This window comes from Notolabrus celidotus, chromosome 5, assembly GCF_009762535.1.
Source record: "Notolabrus celidotus isolate fNotCel1 chromosome 5, fNotCel1.pri, whole genome shotgun sequence".
In the NCBI taxonomy this organism is placed as follows: domain Eukaryota; kingdom Metazoa; phylum Chordata; class Actinopteri; order Labriformes; family Labridae; genus Notolabrus; species Notolabrus celidotus.
This window is the reverse complement of record NC_048276.1, coordinates 17386221-17401026: the sequence shown is the minus strand read 5'-3', so window position 1 is coordinate 17401026 and position 14806 is coordinate 17386221. Positions and strand designations below refer to the sequence as shown.

Sequence of the window (14806 nt, the reverse complement as noted above, 5' to 3'; positions counted from 1 at the left end):
TCCACTGAAATCCAAAGGTTCATATGTTTAGCCTTTTATAGTTCTGTATACAATCCATCAAACTGAGCTGCTTTCATTGGTTTTTGACAAGTCTGAGCAGATTATTCTTCACAACCTCTCTACAGCATTTCAGACTTCAGATCAGAAGCCTGGTGGGGCAGGGGGATTGTGTCTGCTTCAATTTTTCAGGAGTAGTCAGAACTCAATGCTTTGATAAATTATAGATCAGACGTGCATGTCTGTGCCGTTCAATACAGTAGTGTACCTGTATCTCACACACATTAAAATTCCTGTCTCATCTACAGAGAGGGAGAGATCGTTACAGGTTATACCTGACAATGAATCTGTTTCAGCTTCTACACAGAACATCTGCATGTGCTCAGTCTGATATCAAGAACCCCAAGGCTTAATTCTTCAATCACTGGACAAGTAGGCATTACAAAATGTAATAAATATGATACCTTTAGTAAACATTTTTAAAGGATATAATGAGTAAACAAGTTTTTTTTTAAATCAGCCACAGCACAGATTACCTTAAGTTGTGGATACACAAACATTGTTTGACATGCCAACCTTTACTCTCCAAAATGTCAACGAGGTCATAATCATGAGGAGGGCACACCAGGGGGGAGCTGCCTCTGCACATATTTGTTAGGGGTGTAAGTAATGAAACCAAACAGTCCTATGGCACCACCATGTGGCTCCCGAAACACACACCAAGTCAACATCTTAAGAAGACTCCACTTTTGTAACCTTTATGGAAATATGCAATTTATGCTGGTTTGTATGTACAGTGTAGAATGATTTTTGTTTTAAGCATTTGACAAAATATGGTAATCTGCAACATGTGTAGCAAATATTGTTGCAAATTAAAGTAATTGCAGTAAAGGTATGGCATTGGAAAGCCTGCCAAAGAGTAGATTGCTAAATGGATTGGAAGTGGGTACGTGTAGTAACAGTTCAGGATAAACTATTAACAGACCCCTTTAATTTTGAGTAACAATTCAAAGAAAGAAGCTAAAAAAATTCCCCTTTTTACCCCAAACAAGCAAGAATACATATGGGGAAAAAAATGAGAGGAAATTTAGTGTTACAAGAATTCAGTGTTGAAACTGAGAGAGGATTTTCAACTCTGAGAGGTTTCAGATTGTGTGATTTAACTGCACCTTTGGGACAAATGCTTCAAAGACAGCCAATTGATGTGTTAGATGAGGTTCTGTTGGGTTAAGTGGGTTCAATGTGCCATGGGATGTTTGAGTGATTGGATTTAACCTGAGCAGGGATTACTTCAATATTATGTAATAAGTATCTCTCCCAACATTGGCAGGATTGTGATGTAGCATTTTTTTTTATCAGAGTGAGAGTAGAGTAGGGATTCAAATTCTGCACAGAAAGTGGAACATTTGAAACTTTTTGTAGGGCAGTCGTTCTGCACAGGACAATACTTTCTCATCAGGTCTATATTAGGGACAATTTTTTTATTTCTATTAGCTCCCCTGAAGCCTATCAGTATACAGATTATTGATACAATCTTGTACAAGAGAACAAATGTTTCAAGCCTTTAGTGTAAGTGTGGGCATCATACATTTACCTCCAATCATATTAGCCTATTTTATTTTTGTCTGTCTAGCATTAACCAAAATGATAATACATTATAAACTAACACCAATAAGGCAATTTTGGGGTAAAATAGAAATTGAACCTACATAAAAATAAAAATAAATGTTGGCTTGGCTGGTAGTAAGAAAGCAATAGACTATAAACTAAAGGGGACAGGGTCTTTGCTGTCAAAGTACCCCGACTGTAGAATGGCCTGCCAGAGGAAATCAGACTTGTAGAATCAGTCCCTCATTTTATTTCACTACTCAAGACACACTTTTATCGTAAAGCTTTTATTTTGTGATTTTATTTTAATCTTTAACGTTTTATCTCTGCTTTCACTGTCTGTTTGCTTTTATTGCTTCTCGGCTTTTATTATTTTTGTGAAGCACTTTGTTACTTGTATTGAAAAGTGCTATACAAATAAAGGTATTAAAGGTATTAATAACCAGTAAATGGCTGAATAAAGAATCCCCAACAATCAATGAATGGAAAGAAATTATTCAAGAAATGTATTATATGGAACAACTGACTTTCTCACCAAGACATGCAGCGAAGAAAGGTGAAAAATATTGGAAGAACTGGACAACTTATATGAATGTGTAATGATGTCTATATTTCCATCTGTTCTGCTGTGGAAAATGCCTTGTTTGTGCCTCCTGTGGACAACCTTGAACTAACAGGACCTTAACGATTTTAAAGAAATTCTCAGACACTTAAGAGCTGGACATGCATGCTGTTGAATAACACAGCTTGCCACCCTACTATTTTTTTGTTTGTTTATTTGTTGGTTTTCCTCCTCTCTGTCCCTTACTATGGTATATCATGTCAAGCATTTTACATCACTCATGATGATGACCCTGCCTGTCTTATGTTCTCAGTATTGTTTGTAAAATATTTGTTGCAAAACAAGAAAATAAAGTCTTAAAAAAAAAAAAATGTTTGCACCCTCTCTTTAGAGAAGCCTAAAAAATATATACTGTAGGTCAATGTTTCCTTGTCATAATACTTATATTAAATCTTTTTTGTAAAAGTGATTATAAATCATAGGATTATTATTTGATTATGCTTTAATTATTCATTGTTACCATTTGTACATTGCCTGGGAAAACCCCCTTCACCAAGCAGTAAGGGTCAAGCTAGAGAGCACATGCCTCAAAAGACCCCATCCTCACATTAATTATGTAAGACTTAAGACAACAGCACCACCCTGACAGCAATGCACATATGTTTCAGCCTGTTGAATTAACCTTTCTTAAACAACAGGTTCTCTAATTGGATTTATTTTCTCACCCTGCACACACTTACTATCACTGATAACCAGGCATCAATACTGAGAAGCTCGCCACACCCCCTTTCGAGGAACGCCATTTTGTTGACACACAGACTTGCAATCAAAATAAGCTCCTTTAAGGAAGCTTTAAACCCAAACATGACCATGACATGTACTATGTGTAAAGAATACATGCGTACACTCTATATAACAGCATCTTCACTTTAAAACAGCGCTGTTTGAAGCACAAAGCGGTGTGTTTGAAGTGTCCACCCATTTCAACATGAAACTCGCCTCATTGACGTCACGGAGCCATCTTTGTCCACCTAATCCAGGCGGCTGTTTATTACACCTTCATTACTGCACGGACTCTGACAGCGCCGGGCTCTTGTAATAGCCTGCAGGTGCCACATCGCCGTAGAAATAGAGAGAAGGAAAAGGTTTTTTTGTTGCATGCTTATAGCGGCAGATACGAGTCTAAAAAAAAAAATCCGCCTGGGCTGCTGAGGCAGGGAAACGCCACAATAACCAACCAAAGGGTGCCAGAGGGTAGTGAGGAGCGCAGAAGGCAATCCACATCCATCTGCCAGCCACTTAGCACGCGCTAACATTTCCAGTCCGGATTTCAGCACAGCTGTCTAGCCAATACAACCAGGAAAATGTAAGTACATCAGTGTTTTAATACCCTTTCGACTAAAATCCCAATTTATCAACGAATCACAGTTCATCGCCTTCATGAGAGATATTGGCAGGGTGTTGGGGATTCACGCTGTCTGAATGGTTTCCGTGTTTCTGCCATCAAATACTGAGGTTATCTCTTTGGCGTCACGTTCGTCCGTTTGTCATTGGTATAAATCACCGTGGAATAAAATTGTTAAGTCAATTTTCTTTACCTATTTGACTCAGACAGAGGCTAACGTGTCGGCCTAACCTTGGAGCACACGGTGGCAGCGGGTTTATCTGGTATTAAATGCATAATTAGCTGTTTTTATTTTGACGCTTACATAGTACACGAGCTCCGTATCCGTTTTTTTTTTATTTAGTCGTCGCTGCTTTTCACCGGAGCAAGCACGCACACATTTTTTTCCAGTTCGGACTGGTTTGATTTTGAAAAGGACACCGTCTGTTCGATATCCACAGGCTAATTAAAGCCACATAAGGGAAGGTATATGTTACAATAAAGCAGTTTTGTCCTAACTGAACATTCCCAGACCTTTATTTCCGTGTTGTTAAATAACAGGTGTTAATAAGGGTATTTTTTATAACTGCAAGGACATCATGTTTTACATTTTAAAGCCCAGACTCTTTTCGACGAATACTCCACAGACCGTCTTATAGACGATGATATTATTAGCACTGAAGTAGGCTTAGGCCTAGTTTACGTGATATTTGCAACCTACAGCGGGGGGTGGGGATAGCCTAGCCTCCTACTGTATGTCGTCGATTGTCGTGCGAGGGCGGACAGCTACATATCTCACTATATTCCAGGCTGTTTGCTTTGTCAGGGACAAATAAACCCTGGAAATGTCCTTCTCCGGGTCACTCATTCGACCTATGCTGTTTCAACAGGGCATTAAGTCAACATACAATGAATGGTAGGCTACACCAAGGAAAGGCAGCCGTGACAGTCTCCTCTGTCAGTTTTTGAATAGCAAGCAGTTAAAACGTTCAAAGAAAATGGTGCCAACTCACGACATGCTTTTAAAAATGGTTGTTAACACTCCCTCTGTGGGCAATGAGCTTCATTTGTCACTAATACCATGGCTGTCATCATCCCCGCCCTCTATATTGTAGGCTTCTCATTGTATTTACAGGCCCGTCGTGCTCGTCGTGAAACGTGATGTTTTACAGGACATTGTGTGAGCCTGGTGTGTGTGTGTGTGTGTGTGTGTGTGTGTGTGTGTGTGTGTGTGTGTACATGTTGAGAAACAATAAAAGGTGAGCGTTGTGGGTTAGGATCGAGCTTGGTAACATCAAACATACTGGTTTACTGAGGCTGGGATCAGACTGTTTCAGGTCTGAGCTGCTGTGGCGCTGTCCAGTGCTGAAATGTCGCTCTCCAGTGCTGAAGTCAGACAGCGTGCTTATTCATGACAGGGGCCACCCCACACAGAATCGCTAAGTTTTATAAGCATTTTAACAGAAATGTAGCGAGTTTGAATGTAAAGTGATTGTATTGTATTCATAGGCCTGCTTTTGAATTCACCCTCATTTCATAAGGGGGTTTGCTCATGTCCTTCACTGTTACAGAAACCACTGAACTTATACATAAGCTATGTCTTGGGAGAAGGTTAAATACATATTTTCACTCATAGAAAACCTGACATTGGACACGGACAGGAGAAAGAGGAATGTAAACCAAGCCAGCTCAACATGTCAGTTGTTTCAATTATTAATCGATAGGTGAACTACTGTTTGTATTTTCCGGTATTATCACCTGGAAATAGGATGAAACTGATACATGTGTAGTTACCGCCACACAAAAATCATCTGTAGGTTTTGACAGTTAAAATGCAAAGGCTTAAATTCTTGGTCTAACTGGCTTTTTTAAGATTCTGAGACAATGAAATATGCTAAACATGTTACATTCCCCATTACCAATACCTGTTGAATGCAAACAATAACATTAAAAAAAAAAAACTGTATATCACCATTAATTGTAGGGAGTTTTTCTGAGACCAAATCAAGCAAATTATTCTAGTTATAATAGGGAAATTATGTACCAAACTATGTGCAGATCAGAAACAATTGCCCCACCTGGGCGTGGAGCTTCCAGTTTCTCTTTTATCTAACACAGTCAGTCAGTCATGTTCACAGGATGTGAAAACTGGTGAGAAATCTTGTCACAGCTCTAGCAGCTCTTCCTGGTTGGTGCCAGTTAAGAAGTGATGATAGCGTGAACCTCTGCACAAATGACAGCTTTGTGGTGATACTCCATGCTGGCAAGTGAGAAGAATACAATTATTAGATTTTGAGGATTGGAGTGTGACATTCTTCATCTTACCTCTGCACCAACACATTTGCTTATTTGTAATATACTGGTATTCTACATTAATTGTATGAATTTGTACTCTAGTAAGGTAGTTAATCAATTTGTTTTTCTAAATATGTGCAGTAATCATTTAAAAGACATTTTAAAAGACATAGTGATAGTATGCTGTAATGGATTTCACATACACCCTCTTTTTAGTTTCTGTTATGTCTGGCTGGCAGCTGACAGGGACCACCAGCACCATCAGGCCAACTGTTCAAAGGATTTGTTGTTGTTAGAGGATTAGTAATGTGTGAGCATGTAAAGGTGACCTTTATACACAGTTCTGCCTCACGCTAGTAGTGAAGCTCAGTTACAACTAAGGCTTATTCATCAAGAAACACTAAAAACCTTAGTAGAATCTCCCATTTCACTTGTTGCAGTGTTGATTAATCTGCACTGATAGCAATGGAGCCTACCTAATTAAACATGCAAAGCTACTCCACACTATAAGCAAACTTTCAAGTATTTTCAGCCACCAAGGCATTTGTCATGTGATATGTATGTGCGGCTACATCCGATTGCAAAATGTTTAACAGTAAATCTTGACCTTTTTAAGTTATTTGGGCACATTTTATTTAAAATAAAGTGGAATTAGTAAGTTCAAATAATGATAAATCATTTTGAAAAGAGTCTAGCTTATTGTAAATGTGATCATTCTGCTTGATCAGTGGTTCAGTTTTTGTGCTTGCGTTGTATGGTTGCAATTGTGCATTCTGAATCAGTGGTGATATTCAAGGTTACATTTTACCTTTTAAATTATACAACATTTTTCCTTGATTTGTAGAGGTTGAACCTGGAGTAAAATCATCAGTGATAAGGAGCATAAAAAGTGTTTCATAGTATAGAACATTAAAGAGTGCTGGGTGTCTTCCCAGGAGGTTGAAGTGTGTTTAAGAATGGCCGGAAGTTAATTTTATCAACATCCATGCGATCAACTTTCTCATTCAATGACAGATTCCTTCTATACCAAAGTAAATTCATTTAAAGAGGAATTTCTAGGATGAATCTACCTATGTATCTTTTTTTTTAATTAAAAATCCTCTCTGGACATTGAGCAATCACACCTGTATACTTATTCGTGAAATTGATGACCGTGGAAATTAAGCTTATTACGTATGCTGTTGTGATTCAGCTGTTATTTGTTGCTGTGTTCACTGCTTTTGGTTTGATACACAACTGTTCTACAGTTTTTTTGTGTACTCTAAAGCCGTCACTGACACAGGTTGCTGTTCAATAACATTTACTGAACCACTACCAGCAGTTTGATGGAGCAGGGTTAAAATGTAACCAGCAAATATAACAAATAGAATAAAGGAAGTAGAGGGGATTTGTGAATGTCAATCAATACAAAGTATTTACACTCATGAATTACTGTTTATATATGATATGTATATATATTTTTATTTTATGATGTATTTGTTCTCCCACTGCGAAGCAGGGGTTAACAAGAAGATGAGACCTTTTTCATGGAGCTTTCACTTTTCAGTGGTACATGACACTGTCGCTTAAACTGCCTGTCTCTCCCTGAGGTCATTGTTGGTGCAGAGTGCTTCTAAAAGAATAAGTCTATGTAGGTCACAATACAACATGACATGACAAATCTACATGACTTTTGCAGAGCCTGCAATAGTTGATTCCTTTATTGTGACTGAAGGTAATTATCTGGACTCTCCAGAGAGAGTATATGGAATTGTTCCAAATAAGATCTGATTATAACCAAATCTCATATAAATGTAAGCAGTTTCTCCCTCTGATACACAGAGAAGTACTAAATTGAGTCTTGAACACATTTCCATTATCTTATAGCTTGCAGCACTGTACAATCCACAGAAAAACTCCTCTGTTTGTCAAATATGAACAAGTTAATTAAAAACAACAAATTGTCCTCCAAGTAATTACTTGTACTTGCTTACAAAGTGAAATATGTCTTTTCTGTTGTTCTTCTTTGGTTACACTGGAATTATATAACATATCATAGTGCAATAGGTGGGTCAGCGTTAGTGTTTATGACATGTTCAGCCAACATTATTGCAGTTCACTCTGTGTTAATGGATCTTTTCCTGTTGTTTTCACTATTGAACTCTCAACTCAGATACGAGGATTCAGTTAGGGACTTGTTTTTCAAGAGAAAATGTTGTATTTTCTCGACATAGGAGACATATTTCATACATGCATGCTGGATCAAAAAATTGCCCATATTTATTTTGTTACTTCTCTGTTTTCCAGGCTTTCTTCACCTTTGAGTATGCTTAACATTATCACTAACTGTTTGTATTTTTTATCATTAGGTCTGCCCCAGCTGGAGCCCCTGCAGATGGAGCGAATCAACCACCCAACCTCACCAGCAACCGTCGTCTGCAGCAGACACAAGCACAAGTGGATGAGGTTAGTACACCACAGCCTTACTGCAAACAGAAAGTCATACTGTCAGACCCACATATCAACACTTACAGTTAAGCATTACTGATTGGTCACTTACTGGTATCAGTTCTCACTGCTTGCTCGCGCACATCCACAAATTCTTAGGTGAAAAACGCAAGTCATTGTCCAGAATTTATATACATACAGTATATGAAACCAAATAAATGACTTTCAACCAAATCTAACAGTTCAGCTCCATCCTGCTGCACAGTCAAACTGAGCCATCAAGTCTGAATACACTACATTGCTCTGTTTCTCTCCAGGTGGTGGATATCATGCGTGTGAACGTGGATAAGGTTCTGGAGCGTGATCAGAAGTTGTCAGAACTGGACGACAGGGCTGATGCCCTGCAGGCTGGAGCCTCTCAGTTTGAGACCAGCGCTGCAAAACTGAAGAATAAATACTGGTGGAAGAACGCCAAGGTGAGAACATGCAGACATGCTTACCCATTGTAATTTCATGCCTATAAAGGTTGCTTTAAACTGTCTTAGATAAGGGGACCTATGTGTGTTACCAGTTACAGCAGTAGATTACTTCTATAGTTTTTACTCACAAGCTTCATTTTCATCTAGAAAAGTAATATGATTATGACACTGATTGTTCTTCAGCAGAAATACAGCATAATTATAGCCTAACACAAAGGCAACTGTGCTGCCACTGAGGTAGTTCTGTTGTGCAGCAGTGTTTAAAGAAGGGTTAGGGTGCTGGAATGAAAGGTTACTGAGGTTAATTTAACTGAGGATTATATAACAGTTGGCATATAATATGTGTGCTGAAATATTAAAGATAAAGGCAGAAAATATTTTGTGTAGGCGGTAAATTTGGCTTGTGCTACACAAACTTCATAACCGTAACTTGTCTTTGTTTTCTGTTATTAGGGCTGTCGATAATGGGTTTGACAAACATAGTCAAAGTAGGAAAACTGTTGAATTTGGCAAATTTTCTAACAATTTATTTTCTTTCTGACAATCCACTGACTACAGATGATGATTATCCTGGGTGTGATATGCGTGATTGTCCTCATCGTCATTATTGGTAAGAATCCTTTATACAGATTTGGGATTGTTGTGTTGTATATTAAAACAGAACAGAAATGTTTTTCATGTATTTTACTTGAAAACAAAAATCAAAGAATTTTGTTTACAAATGTTGATTTGATAGCTTTTGTGTCTGATGATGGACTTCCTTGTACATTATGAATTAGACCTGATCATGTTTCTTTTCTTTTTCCACAGTGTACTTCAGCACCTAAGAAGAGTCGCTCCTACCCCAGTCTAATCCCAACTTCCTTGCTACAGAAAAACCCTCACATTGATGACAAAATTTACCATGAGAAAGTAATTATTACATATAACTCCCCAGATTAGCCTCGATATAACACCTCTAAACCCTTCAGGGCCCCATGACTCCCCCACTTCCACCACCTGGCCTCTGGACCCCCTGTCGATATTTGTCCTGTGAGTGTGCGGCCCCGTTTCCTTTCTGGGTCCTCTTGGCTTTTCTAACCTGCCATAACGAGAACCAAACACTTGTGACGACGCAACAGAAAAGGAAACAACGATTGGCGATAATTGTTACATAACTGATATATATAGTTCTTTGTAGAGTTTTATTCTGATATATATATATACTGTTTTGTAGGTGTGTGTGCGTGTGTGTGTGCATTTTGTATTTTTTAATTTTTGTATTAATTTTAAGTATGCTTCAGCGTAAAATACTGCCTATTAATCAAAGTGTGTATCTTGCATGTTATCATCATCTGTCTGTTTCCCTGCTTACTCTCTCTTTTTGGTGTATTTTTGCACAGTGGTTGGAGTTTGACTCCACTTAACTAGGGAAATACCCAATTATTATCGGGTCCATCTATGTAATTTCTGACAGTCCAAAATAAACCTGAGAACTAAAACTTGGACTTTAAAAAAAATCTCATCAAGTTACAAAAATATAAGCTTTGATATCAACAAAACTGCCCATAATATTATTCTTACTTAGATTTCTGTAACTTGATGAGGTAAAAGTCCAAGTTTTGGCTTCTTGTTGGCTTCCTGAGAGAGTTAGATATTGATCAAACATAAAAGTAATGCATGAATCGTTTAACTAACCCCTAAAATTCATCATTCAGAGACCTTTTCATCTGACCCCTCATCATCTAAATGTCATTTCTCTTTCTTCATCTCTCTCTTTGTCTTCTAACTTGTGTCTTTAACTTTCAAACCCTCTTCTATATCCCAGCATGCTTGAACACCTCAATTTCTTCGGATAATTTCAATACTGCCATAGTACAGTTGGACCAATGTCTGTAGATGTTTCTTTTTATTTCTATATTACGTAGTGTCTTATTTCGAAAACATTCCTTCATTGCAGTCTAGTGCAAATGGTCTTACCGTAGCACATGTAAGTGTAAGTATCTTTAAAAAGAAAAATATACATACGATGAAATTTGTGTCAAAAATGTCGGTCATACAAACCATAGGAGAAAATAGTTCTAGTTATTAGCTGTAAGGGTAAGTTTTGGACAGACAGAATTAAACTCAGTCTGTCCAAGTTATTTTATTTTGTAATATTACTGATGTTATCCTATACTTACAGTGTACTGTGGAGATGTCATTGGCGTATAACTGGGGATACAGGCTTGTTAAACACAAGTTCAATGGGGCCGATACTTCTGTTGATAATTAATTAACTCTCATTGGCCCATGACCTATATGGACACTGAAAAGCCTTAGTCTCCAGTCACTTCTATTAGTTACTGTGGAACATTTCCTGTCAGAAACTCCCTCACACTTCAACCTTGTGTCAGGGAGTGGCTGACTGCTGGGAGAAAAAAAAGGAATCTGTTTGAAATGCACAAACCAACCTTGTTTTTGATGGCGCTGTCTGGCTGGTCAATGGCCTGACTAAAGGAGATCCTCAAGCAGCAAAACCTCTCCACATGAAGAGCACAGAAAAAAAGAAACAATTTAGCCTTATTAGCAGATCCAGAAACAGGGACAGAGGCTAATAAGAAACAAGACAAATTCACAGTTGAGTTCAAGTTCAGCAGCAATGCGGTGGGCTCAAATACTTAGCATGACAGTACAAAAGGAATGATTCAAAATATAGTAGCACTCTGAAGACGAGTGTCTTGCTAGCGCAGTGATTCTGTCTCAGTGTTTCTCCCTATAGTTAAGGCCTTTTTTCTTTTTTAAATATAATAGATTATATTTTTTATTATAGTATATTTTTGTGTGAATCAGACAGGTGATGAGGAAGTGTGCGATCAGTACGATTTACCTCTTTACCTCTGTCTGCTGTGTTTTTTGTAATTCAGCTCCGTGCGTTATACACTGCCAAGCAACAAGGGAGAGGCTTCTATCCTTATTGTAACAATTTCTTTCACTGGTGCGCTCGCTGGTCTGGTCTTAAACCATACTTTGACATACTTTCGGGCATCTACTCCTGTTTATACTACCCTATGTGGCTACTATATGAGCAGCAGAGCAGTATGATGCACTTGTTTTTAAGACTTTGGAGAACTAAGGCCTTGTACACATAGATACGAGATGACACAACCTTAAAAATCCACATGACTGAAAATGGCATTTCAGGGTTTTCTAAACCAATATTTACAGAGTTTTACTTACAGTTCTGGTAAATCAATGCCCTGAAATTGCTGGAGTTCAGTTATTTAATCAAATTGGTTTCTTTTGAAAAAGAGAATTTTTGAGTGTGCAGGGCCTGTTGATGCGCATTAGGAGGGAACTTTGCGCTTGCTAACTAATGCCATTCCTTACAACTTTGAATTGTAAAAAACTGGCTTTCAGACTGAACAGTAGGCTTCAGTCACTAAGAAGATAAAAAAGACCATGACACCACCTTTAATATTTTCAATAAGTGTGTGTAAAGCCTTAGTAACCTTGTCTCTTTCCAATATGACTTTTATCTTACCCACCAGCTGAGTAGACCAACCTGCCCCCCTTTGCTAAACTTACCGACTCTGACTCCTACAGTGTGTATGTGTGTGTTCCTGTGTGTGTTCAGGTGCATCAATGTGTGTGCATGTGTGTGTTAGAATAGCTCTGTCTCGGGAATATCCCCAGTTTATCCCGACAGATTAGGCCGCTTAAACCTCAGAGTGAGGGCACGTTGTTTCCTTGACCACTGAAGTACATGAGAAGAGAGGCTGCAGATCTGCCAGCAAGTTCTATTGAAAATGACCCAGACCTTAACAAACCCATCCAGATTCCCCAACTTTTTTTTTCCTCAAATGAAACAAAAGTAAATTTAAAAGATTACCAAAGACCAGATTTCTAAGCTTACGCTGCCAATTGCCATCAAAAACAAGCGAAGAGAAACAGGTTATCTAAACAAACTCGACTTAAAATAGCTTATCCCGTATTTATCCACAATTACAGAACCTTTTAATTATCACACACATTTTATATGGTGTGTCAGATTGGCTTCTGTGTGTGCCATTCTAACATATGCAAATTAAACCAAAACATAAGGACTGCATGCTTCAAATCGTAAATACAGTCTCCCCCAACGTCATGTGTTTCCAGGTTTGAAGAGCTTCTTTAATCGGTAAAAAGTTTTTAAACACGTGATCCTGTAACTAATAATAGCACAACTCTTCTTTTTGGTGTTTCCATAGTGCTGCCAAGTTCTGAAATTAAAAGACATAAGAAATAACTATAAACATAAACCAAGAAAATGCTATAAAAAATCAGCATTGTTTGGTGTTGTATTACAGGGGTGTTTTGGGGGAAGGGGTATCTATATCCTCAGGTTTAAGGTATTGGCAGTTTACCAAAATATAAATGAGGAAAAAATGAACATTGTCAAAGTGTAAAATTGGCTTCAGGTAAAAAAACAAAACAAAAAACATTACAGGGTTACTGAAGTGGTCCTTTAAGCCATTCACAGTGGACTGAAGTGAAATAACACTACTGATTGGGGTAGGACTTCTGTGTTATGAATCCATAAATCCAACTGTCGTGAGTGCTCAAATAATTTGATCACAGTAGTGAAAATGAAGTGAGTGCTCTCTCTTTCTGTTGTTTTACTGTCTGTATGAAAAGAAGTGCATATATTTGAACACCGTGGCACTTTTTTGTTGTGGTTTGTTTATATTTAGGTGAGATGGGAACATGGTTCAGAGGAGAATATTGTCTTATGTCAACCTGAAGAATTGTGCAGAGATCTCATTTTAAATCTGCATTCAGCTTCATTTGGGGGTGATATACAAAGAGCAAGTTGACAACGTGTGAAAAAGTTAACTTGTTAACTTGTGATTTAGCAGAAAGAAAGATACTAAATCAGATGAAATCTTTGATTTAAGCTTCTTTAATCTGTACAGAGTAGGGAGTTCTCCCTAACGTTTACCGTCACCCCCTAATGGGCTGAGTGCAGAAAAAGGAGGGAACCTTTTGAGTCTTGAAACAGTAACTGGATGGCTATAAATGTACAATATTCTGCTTGATATATGTTTTATTTTTTAACCAAATATTGTCCTTACTTTTACATCAATTTAGTAATAATTCCAGATGTCACTGAATTGTTTGTGTGTAAGCACTGATGGGAAAAGGTAACGAAATGGGAAATTAATGGGGAAAAATGAGTATTTTTACCTTCAATTGTCCAGAATGCTTAGAATGATTCTACAGTTTACATCAGATTGCTGTTTCTATCTACAAGATCTATTTTTTGTTTGAATCTGTTTATTTTTGAGGAAAGATTTTCATTTATCTTTGGGACTGGGATTTCTGGGATGAAGGCCAACATTGCCTCTGGTCGTCTGGCCTTCAAGGAGGGACAGGACTGGAGGATCATGGGCAATGTGTTCATTTTTTTATTTTATCTATTAGTTTTATTCTGCTTTTATTTTGATAGATTTATTGTGCTGTCATTTGGTATGGGATTAGAAACTAAACAAGGTTGACTCAACGTAATGGAGAGGAGACTGAATGAAAAACTAAAGTACATAAATAATTGTAGTGTAAATCTATCAATGTCTTATTATATTGATGAACATCATGAAATATATGTATATTGGAAAAACAGTACCTGTGACAACTTGTACTTTTGTGTGTGCTTCATGTGCTTTTGTGGGTGTGCAACAATGGGCAGATGCAATTTTGACAGCAACTTTGGGACCTTATCTGACCTGTGTGAATAAGTATAAATTTATTATCAATACAAAGATACAGCTCTTTATTTAATTTATCCTAATGACATGTAAGTGTGTTTTAAAAATACATGGAGACCTGGAGCCATAAAAGTGCACATTTCGGCATTCATCTCCTCTCAGAGTCTTGTTTCTACAATTGCTGACCTCCACCTCCTGCCTGATATGACACATTCATACACACAATTTGGAGGTCTACACATACCGTCACACAAATGGCATGGTTGCTTAGTCCCATTAACAAGCAGTTGCAGCCTATATTCACTTTCTGTAAGAGTATTAAGAACAAAATCAGTTAAGGTTATACTAAGTC

The 14806-nt window shown here is 37.7% G+C and overlaps 1 protein-coding gene across 1 annotated transcript; it reads left to right on the top strand.

Moving 5' to 3' along the window:
* The first annotated feature begins 2844 nt into the window (after nucleotides 1-2844).
* vamp2 (vesicle-associated membrane protein 2) lies at nucleotides 2845-14604 on the top strand. Its single transcript, XM_034682966.1, has 5 exons — nucleotides 2845-3533; nucleotides 8195-8291; nucleotides 8591-8749; nucleotides 9311-9362; nucleotides 9563-14604. Coding segments are annotated over exons 1-5 (327 nt in total). The 5' UTR covers nucleotides 2845-3531; the 3' UTR covers nucleotides 9580-14604.
* Nucleotides 14605-14806: the final 202 nt, after the last annotated feature.